Source organism: Idiotropiscis lumnitzeri, chromosome 1 (assembly GCF_059441095.1).
Source record: "Idiotropiscis lumnitzeri isolate Australia: NSW breed Sydney's pygmy pipehorse chromosome 1, RoL_Ilum_1.0, whole genome shotgun sequence".
NCBI lineage: Eukaryota > Metazoa > Chordata > Actinopteri > Syngnathiformes > Syngnathidae > Idiotropiscis > Idiotropiscis lumnitzeri.
Genome location: NC_142391.1, coordinates 43,898,218 through 43,908,468, shown reverse-complemented (window position 1 = coordinate 43,908,468; position 10,251 = coordinate 43,898,218). Strand labels below are relative to the sequence as shown.

At 39.9% G+C, this 10,251-nt stretch overlaps 1 protein-coding gene across 1 annotated transcript; it reads right to left on the bottom strand.

The window, feature by feature from the left end:
* Positions 1-464: 464 nt before the first annotated feature.
* On the bottom strand, positions 465-9,857 carry LOC148344730 (serine/threonine-protein phosphatase PP1-gamma catalytic subunit A). The gene is made up of 7 exons (XM_088302099.1): positions 9,433-9,857; positions 8,951-9,082; positions 8,635-8,865; positions 8,397-8,501; positions 2,773-2,996; positions 2,442-2,576; positions 465-1,268 (listed from the first exon to the last, which is right to left on the bottom strand). The coding sequence occupies exons 1-7, from the start codon at positions 9,485-9,487 to the stop codon at positions 1,179-1,181; spliced, it is 972 nt and encodes a 323-aa protein (XP_088158225.1). The 5' UTR covers positions 9,488-9,857; the 3' UTR covers positions 465-1,178.
* Between the last annotated feature and the right edge of the window lie 394 nt (positions 9,858-10,251).

Here is a 10,251-nt window from a genome sequence, read left to right as displayed (position 1 = left end):
AATTCAGAGATTTTGATTTTTATTGTAATTTGATCCTTGTATTTCAAATTGTAAATACCGTACAAATATATATATATATATGTATATATATATATACATATATATATTGGTAATATTTATTTAACCCTATACTTTTGCTTCGTTGCATTGCTTCAGTAATGTTGCCGAAGTTGTCTTTTTTGCCCAATAAGACTTCAGCATTTGTGTGACCATGACAATCTAATCTGTCCAGGGACTTCAGAATCAGCAATGCTGGCTGACATAACCAAAGCTATTCATTATTAGCAATGAGACCGTTTCTCTGACCATGAGATTTGGAATTCCCCCCTGATAATGTCACATATTGCCTTCATCTGACTGGTTGGTCAAAACAAGTCTAGTTAAACAAGCAAAACACATCTGTAGCAATCTGCATACATATGGCACAAATTTGTATATTTAATAATCAGCAGTTCTATTGAGCATTGAGTTTCAAAACTTTTATTTAATACATAAATATTGGTTTTAAATTGCTTCAGATGACATGTGGCACTTGTGTGCTGTTGTATTGCATTTGTAACTTGATAGTGAAGGTAAGAACATTAGAAAGCAGAAGCATTAAAAACACTAAATGATATTCACCTCTATATCTTCTTAAATACACTCAACGTTTATTAGAAAGATTTAGACATGAAAAGAGAGATTGTTTAGTCATTTCAATTAGCACAAGACTAGAATAAAAATGTGAGGAGGTGATACAATGAGTCAATGTCCCAAGACACTGACTGTAAATAGGTTTTGAATTTTACAGTAAAGTTGGGTTTGTGACTATTGTGTTGTGGTCATTATTATTGGAAAATAACGAAAAAAAAACAGGGACATGAAAAACTGCTAAAATTGTGCACAGCTATAAACAAGGCATTCCTGTGCATAAAGTAGCATTATTGTTACGGTTTTTAATTTCAAAAAAATATTTAGGATAGAACAGTCATATGTGGCAAAGAGTAGCTTCAAATGGAGTGCAAAACACCTGAGGTTTTCATGGTGACATATCAATTTACCCTTGTGGACAGAACAACATATTTTGCTTTCAACAGGTGGGAGTGGACATCTTTAGAGTACTGGCAACATTAACCAATCCCTCAAATGCAAAGGACAAAAGAACAACAGTAGTGACCGCCTCACGTCCAGCCCACGCTTTATTTCTTTGCTTGCTTGGTGATCATATTGCGAGGAGGAGTCACCGGACGGCTGCCATTGGGCTTCTTCTTCTCAGCCGGTTTCAAAATCTATGAATTTGAACATAGAAAAAAAGTATGAAGGCAAATAGAGCATTGAAAAGAGCACTAAAGTCAATACTTGATGTACACATTGTAGATTATCACTGAGGAATAATCATCTGATTGAAATGAGAACAGTGCTTTAAAGCCAATAAAATGCTTAGCTTTCCATGTTTTTTTTATGTTGAATATCGAAAGTGGTCCCTTGAACTCTGAATTTAATTAATTCAGAGATCAAGCTCGTCACTCAATTTATTGTGATATAAAATCAGTAAACACTCTAAATCAGGGGTCTTAAATCCTGTTCCTCGAGGGCCGGTGTCCTGGCCGTTTTCCACCTCTCCCTGGTGCAACACACCTGAGCGATCGTTATCTAGCTTCTACAGACCTTGCTGATTATCTGATCATTTGAATCAGCTGTGTTGCAGCAGGGAGAGGTGGAAAACCTGCAGGACACCGGCCCTCGAGGAACAGGATTGGGGACCCCTGCTCTAAATGGTCACTAGGTATAAGTGTGAGCGCGGACGGTTGTTCGTCGCTGTGTGCCCTGCGATTGGCTGGCAACCTCTTCTGGGTGTACCCCGCCTACTGCCCGAAGATAGCTGGGATAGGCTCCAGCACCCTCCACAACCCTTGTGAGGAGAAGCGGTACAGATAATGGATGGATGGATTGATAAAATCTGTATACCTCGTAGAAATTATTTGATATTCCATTCATTCATTGCAGCCACCAAAAAACAGTTGGTTTGTTACATCATCTTTTCAATGAAGAAAAATGTTAAAAACAATCTAAGAGAACGCATGAATTTTAGAAGTGTTACTACTGTATCCGTTGGGACAACTTCATCCGAGCTGTGTACTTTTAAAGGTGGCGTGGCCTAGTGAGTGACATGGGGAACATAGTTGTTTAGTCTCTGTGTGCATTTGGATGCGAGTTTTGGTATACGTTAAGTCAGGGGTCACTTAAGATGCATAAATCCAAGAGCAACTTCTTGGGTACTGACTAAAGCATATCAATCCTCTCCCAGATAAACAAATAAGCAAAATTAATCAAAACCAAGTCAAGGCCCCCTCACTTTAAAAACTTGAAAAAGGTGCCACTGCACATATTTTTACAGCAAATTTGACTTAACAAAAATGTAATGAATGAAATTAATACTACAAAATGCCAAAGCACCTTACCTGAAAAGAACACATGAGAGTCTCATCCACACTCATCATGGCACCAGCATTGTCAAACTCCCCACAATAATTTGGTGCGGAGAACAGCGTGACTAGCTGCCTTTTGGCAAAAAACTCGTAGCCATCTTCAACAACCTGCAACAAAGACAACCGGAAATTTCAAACTATTCAGACACAACACAAAACACTTTCAAAACCATATTACTGAAGGCCTATAGACACAACATTGGAGCTAATAGAGGGTAGTAGTCACTAGGTGATATACGACTGAATATTCATCCGCAGTAAGAGTAAACAGTCTCAAATCATTTTTGTATGCTCCAAAAATTACCTGATGGGCACGACAGATCAGATCCAGGTCATGCTTATGGAGAAACTTGGCCACCACCTCAGAGCCAAAGGTAAATGATACACCTCGGTCATTCTCCCCCCATCCCAACACATCCTTGTCTGGATCAGACCAGAGCAAGTCACAGAGCAGGCCCTGGTCAGGAACGTCAGTTGGGCGCATGATGCGTCTGATCTGCTCCATGGACTGCAGGTCAGGAGAAAGTCCTGTACAAAAAGAGCAAACAAGTACAAATAAACATTGCTATACTGGCAATGTTCACTTCACGTCAGTAGGCAAAGTGCACCAAGACCTCAGACAAGGACAAATGAAAAAGAATGACGTCAAAGTAATTACATCGTAAGTTTGTTTTAAAACCAAATTCAAGGAAATTGTTATTTTTGTCACATGCGGACTAGAGAGGGTTTGCATCATATCAGTGTGTCGTCTCCAAATGTTCCCGCTGGCTATCAGCCTGCCTATGATGCCCACATGCAGAAGTGGTAATAAGGATCATCCGTGATGTAAACAGAAGCACTATGGCTAATGCAGTGGCATGGCTAACCAGTGCGAGCAACAGAGTGAAAGTTAGGGTGCATTTTACCATACATACTAGGGCTGGGCGATATGACCTAAAATCAATATTGCGATAAATTGGGCGATTTTACCTCGATAACGATAAATGTGCGATAAATTTTATTGACCAACTGGTACACATTACTTTCAATGAAAAGTAAAAGTACAAAAATCATTTGAATAAACATTCAAACTAGCTTGCTTTGCATGACTTGAACAATGTCACAAAGAACAGGAGAAAAAGGGTACCTCTCGCAAAATCTGTCTGCAAATATATTGTGCCGAGATGCTGTAATGCCATTTGCAAAGGCCTAGATTTGTGTAAAGGTATCTTGTAAACAATATAAATAATGCCATGTGCAAAGGAGCTAGTCACCTGTGAACAAAATGCTAAATAAAATGAAAAAAATGTCAATGGAATGCCAGTGCCAAATAAACAAGTGTGCTTCATCAGGAAAATGTAGTCTCGAGTACTCTGGTGCACGGTCACCACTTGTCGTCTATGTACTGCACATTCAGGCTCAAACGGGGATCCATGTTGCGACTCGACCACAAGTCGGATGAGGATGCAAAATGCTCGACATGTCTCCGCTCCTGTCCCGATGTTGTCCATATCGGGAAGTGCTGTTTGCGACAAATATTTTCGTATCTCTTGTCAGCTACTTTCATGAGGCGTTTAAATCCTGTGCGCTCCACTGTAACTAGAGGAGCTCTATCTTTAGCTATGTGCTAGGCTATCGCGTCCACCTCTGAGACGTTCTCTCGTATGGTGTCGCCTCCGTTGTGGGCTGTTGTTACTTCTTGTCCAAACTTGCTTCTCACTTTGAAATTTTAGCACAAGCTCCAAGTCAACAGCATGGTTGTGTTGTGGGTGGTGAAAAAGAAAAGGTTGGACGCGCTGTTTCGGGTGCTTACGACGCACTTTGTAGTTCATGTTCTTTTGCTCAAACATCGTCTTTATGGAACCCAAAACATTTCCAAACGACAGATGTCGAATTTCTTTTCGGGAAAAGCGCGACAGGAACAATTTCAACTAACGTTACTTCGTCTGCAGCCGTGTCAGCCGCTTCAGGATTTGAATTGCCAGCAACGAACGCGTCTTCTGTTTGCGTTCTTCTACAGCGCATGAGTCACGTGACTAGATGCGCTGTAGCCGCCTTAAAGAGGCATGAACATCGCCGCAGACAGAAAATACTTTTCTTTTTCTTTTTTTTTTGTAAACACCGAATTTACAGACAAGGGCAAAATTATGTTGGTCACTGTAATACATTTCGGTAACGATACATTTTCGGTTTATCGCCAAGCCCTAATACATACCCTCCCTAAAAGGGCAAGTCGAGTCAAAACCTTTCTTTATATGCTCTATGGAACAACACTGGTATGAAAACAGTATTATGATTCAAATTACATTTGAGGAATATGAATTAAACAGCAAAATCCATGTCAGGGAGTGGGCATTTTGCCACTTGCTCAAGAGTGAAAATAACAGTGCCTAAGGGCTCAGTTTACAAACGACACATGACCAAACCCAGAAAACAGGTGAGCATGCAAGAATGGCGGGGTGATTTTGTGTATGATCTGAACCTAGCCTCTGGTTCCCACACTTGCGAAGAGAATGATGCGTTCAGGAACTCAGAAACAGGAGCACTCAAAGTAACATAACTTGACATGTTTGCCACAACCCAGTACCACATAACCACATTACATAAGAAAACACAAAACCCAGTACATGACAAAATAGTCCATTCACAATGCTTAAAAGATATGATCTGATTAATGTCTAAGGATTTTATTTTCTGTTTCAGGTCTTTACCCTTTTTTGAGAAAAATATTTTGGATAAACAATGACTAAATAAAAAACAAGCCGAATACCGATGTTTTATTTTTTTTCCCCCCAGCACAGTGCATTTTCGTAATTTTACTCGTCGGATTTCACTTTCTTCGACGTAAAAAAAAAAGAATGCAAGATGGCTGCGAAGAGTGAAACATGTTTTCAAGTACTGGTATTACTTCTATTAATACAGTAGTTAGTGACACAGCATTCATAGTGAAATTATGCATAGCGTATAGTTTTGGGTGCCATTTTAAAATGCTTTAAACATATACAGCTAAAAATTTTAAGATCACACAGTGATATTGCATTAACAAAAACTTTTATGAAATAAATAAAGACAAAGTTTGATTCATTTTTTTTCGCTGATCTGAAAAACGATCCAATCTGTGACTCAAAATCCATGATCCAATCCGAACTGTGACTTATGCGATCCATGGCACCACACTACTACAAATGTGAGCCATTATTCCACTGCTTTTTACTGATCTTTTAAGTTTTTTATCATGGAATTGTTTCAGCACTGATATCCAAGTATTTAATGCAGGTATACTATCAAAGTCAAATTCTTTGTATTGTGACAACAATAGTCCAGGGTACACCTTGTCCTTCACCCAGTCAGTAGGGGTGGAGGCTCAATACAAAATGGAAGGATGGATTAAAATAAATAAATAAATACAGCTATATCATGCTTGACAACCAATTTCTTCACAGTTGTTAAAAGTAGCAGAGAGCTGGTTTTGTTCTTATTCTCCAGTGCCATGTTCTTCTGTTTCAGCAAGTTGTTTAACATGTTAGGGATGATTACTAGGGAATGAAGCACAATGAAAATTCTCGGCCGAAACCCCCCCCCCAAAAAAATCAAAATTAGTAGAGAGTTGAGTTTGATCAAATACATCAACATGGCATTGGGAGAAGGTCTGTTTTTATATATGGCTGACATTTGCCCAGCACCCACCTCTGCCCCAGTATGAAACACCACTACACCCTGGCCGGCTAGCAACCATCTGTGATTGAGACTGGGTCTTCGTACTGGTTAGCCCACAGATGCTGTGATGCCGGTAACACCGCTTAATGGGTTAAAATCGAAGAGCCAAGTTAGTCAATCGGCGAATATGAGCGTTTCTCTTACCAAGTCATTCTCTCTGTTTATTATCTGTTTGTAAATAATTAAAGTAGTCTACAAAAGCATGAATGGACTCAAGGAATTTACTCCCAACGGGGATGAAACAGTAGATGCGTGTAAACCATGACTTACAGTAAAATAGTTAAAAAAAAACCTTCAGCTGATCAACTCATTGGACTAGAAAAGATATGTTTCCTCATCAACTCCTTTGGATTACAAGAAATAGACTGCTAGGTTGAGGAGCGAACAACAGCTAACTAGACTTTCATCTTTCATCATAAAGACTGAAAAGGATTTAGCTACAATGGAGAACCAACAACAGGAATGTATAAAGGAAGCCACAGAGGCTATGTTGGAACACTGAGAAAGACTAGAAAGGAAAATGAATTTCAGAAAAAGTAAGTCAAACCAACTAAGAAATAAAGCTACATGCTCTATTTGATGGACACAGATTCCAATGTGGACCTTAGCAAAGATAATTTTTACATGGAGCTGGAGGAGCTACCGGCAGAGTTTCATCAGCTGAATATCACTGTTAAAGGACTGTTGTGATAAATCTAAGTCCGGTAAGGACACATACGATTATAAACAAATGTGGCGTGTACCAAACTTTAACAGGTTCAGGAATGTTATTGCATGAGTTAATGCTTTCATAACACGTGTCCGTAGACGTACGGAAATAATGAATGAAAACATTTCGCTTTTTGAGAGCTTATGAGTCAACATCCATTCTAAACAGTGAAAGACAAGCTATGGTCATTTGAAAGATTCACCATAAAAGTGCATGACCTTAAAAGCAGCAGCAATAGACCATGTCTACGCACTCCCATCACGGCGGAAGTGGCGCCTTGGCAAACGCGGTGGCCAGCTGACGAAGCTAAAAAGGGAGCTAAAACACGCTTCGTCCCCTGCTCAATCCCTAACGCATGGACGTACTCCATTGTGGCGTGTTCGAGGGCCCTGCTTGCTACCAATCATCGGCTGTCCAGGGGAGCTTCGGCTGCGCTCTGCATGTCCTCCGACGCGGCGTCGATCAACAACTTCTGAGAGAGTTTCCCAGAGCTCGCCGATTGGAAGAGCTACGCACACCTGTATCTCCTTCAAGGATCGCATTGTTAAACGCCCGGTCGTTGACGAACAAAACGTTTATTCTTAGGGAGCTATTTCTTCACAATGACGTGAATTTTGCCGGTGAGTGCAACACGATAGTCGAACTACTACCACCTGCATGTTCTTACTTGGATGTTCCGAGAACAGTAGGTCGTGGTGGAGGAACGACAACTATCTTTAAAAACAATTTTGAACGTAAACACTGTATATTGGCCATATCAATCACCAGCTTTTAGAGCATGCTCTTTGAAGTTGGCAGAGCTGCTCCATTTACAGACCTTCCAAATAGAACAAGGAGTTTCTTAATTACTTTTCGAATCTTCTTGTCGAAATCATGCTAAAATATGTATCACACCCTGCTGATGGTGGATTTTAATATTCATGTGTGCTGTAATGAAAATTGACAGGCAAAGGACTTTTTGAGTCTCAATGATTCTTTTGGTGCAATGGGTGTCTGGCCCCACTCATTAGCCGAGACATACATTATGTTGGATGGACAATGTTATTTCTGATCACATGACAGTGCTGTTTGATGTCGTGTTTCCTCTGCTGCTATAAAACCGACTACCAGTGAATGCAACCTCCAGATTTTTAACCCCCTCACTGCTAGCCAGCTCTGGTTTCCCTCATCAAACAAAGAGGGTCTCAGCTCTTGGTTTCACGCTTCTTGCAGTAATATTTTGTATTTGGTGGCTCCATTAAAAATTATGCGGCCAAAAGTAAGACCGGGGCCATGGTTTAATGAGAGAACTCATGCAGCTAAACCAGAATGTCCAAACCAAAGCTGAACGCAGATGGAAAAAAAGACAGGCTATAGGTCGAGTACTTGTTGCAACTTTCACCCAACCTTACTCACCATAAATTGGTGATTACTTTGCAAGGACTAAAACCTGTTGCCCGGAACAGTTTTATTTGACTTATTTTTCTTGATAAAACAATTTTCTCTTCAAATAATTTCTTTTGGCGGAAATAACAAAAACCCACCTCCGTGACAGCAAAAGATCTTCTCGTCCACAATCGCGGCAATTGGGAGGCAGTTAAAACAGTCTGTGAAAGTCTTCCAGAGCTTGATGTTGTACCTTCTTTTACCTAGAACATGAAGAAAAACAAGCACATTCAATTAATAATTTAGTCACAGGAGTAAATCAGGACATTTCACTGGGCATTCCATTCCACTGTGAAGAAAAGGATCATTTTTCTAAACATATACAAGATGACTCACACTCATCATAAAAGCCATATATTCTGTTGATTGAAGCGCACTCATGGTTCCCCCTCAACAGGAAGAAGTTCTCAGGGTACTTAATTTTGTAGGCAAGCAAAAGACAGATGGTTTCCAGAGACTGCTTCCCCCTGTCCACATAGTCTCCCAAAAATAGGTAGTTGCTTTCTGGGGGGAAGCCGCCATATTCAAACAGCCTCAGCAAATCATAGTATTGTCCATGGATGTCACCTGACATAGAAACAGAGAGTGCATACTTAATTGTGTAAAACATCACATAGGTCATCACATGAGCAAATATATTTGGATATCTTACCGCAGATCTTGAGAGGGGCCTCAAGCTCTAAAAGAATGGGTTGACTCAGGAAGATTTCCCTGGATTTCAGACACAATCCACGAATCTCATTTTCTTGCAGTTGAACATTCTTCCCAGGTTTAGCTCCTCTCACTGTAAACAAACGTCATATGATGCGCTTGCAGTAACTGGTTCACAGTACATGCCGTAGATTACATTTTACTCTAAAATGGTAGTCTTATAGTGCCCCAGTAAACAGAGTAAAAAATTAGTAAAATACGAGTAAATTTTACGCTGCATTTTACGATTAATATTTTACTCCATTTACTAAGACCAAATACAGTATTTTTTAGAGTAAACTGTACTCTACAAATCTACTGAGTAGTTCACGTTGGAATGTCGCAAATCAGCAACAAATCCTGAAACTGTTGACAAACATGCTTAGCTGAATGTGCACTACCATTGCCAGCGGGTTAAACAACATTTTTGGACGATTGACTTACCTTCTAGGAGACGTTGAATTATGCTGTCTATGTTTAGTTTGTCGGCATCGGCCATCGCGGTGTTGCTGTTAAAATATCAACCAAATTGAATCTAGGTATCAGCGGCAACTACTAGCTAGCTCTTTTAGCATTAACACCCAATGTTAGCGTCTCTCGGTGTTTTCCGGTCGAGGGCAAAGATGTTGGTTAGAGCCTGTTTCGATCTAACCACTCGGAGACCCTCGAACAACCTAATACAATGCCGAAGTAATTAGGGTTCAAAATAATCACATCTAAATATTAGATTTTACGCGGTTACGTAAAATTCTGTATACGGCCATTCGATTACACAAAGATCCTTACACTGTTTTTCACTGCCGCACCTTGTAGTGTAGAAACTGGCGAACAGAGGTTTTGGCTACGTAACAGCTGCTGCCCCCTACTGGAATGGAGGCAATACGACTGCAACGATTATGTAATGATAGACCCAGCTTCTCACATAATGATTGACCCAAGTTCACAATAAGCAGCTGACAAAGACACGCATGGCGATCTTAAATAATAGTTTTCAGACCAATTGAGTGAAAACGATGACCGAAATAGACCATGTTAATAAGTTTTTCACTTTTCACTACGTGTTTTAAAGCCTCTGTGTGAACACAACACAACATGAATTTGCTTGGAGAGAGACAGAATGTGACATTTAATTTGTAGATAGTTTTTGAAGTAGTCTTTGTTTTGGGGAAAGTAATATTTGCATAAGTACTTATTCTGAAATATCCAAATTAATGTTCAATATAGTGGTTACATTCATGCTAATGGAACACTCCAAAAAAAGCA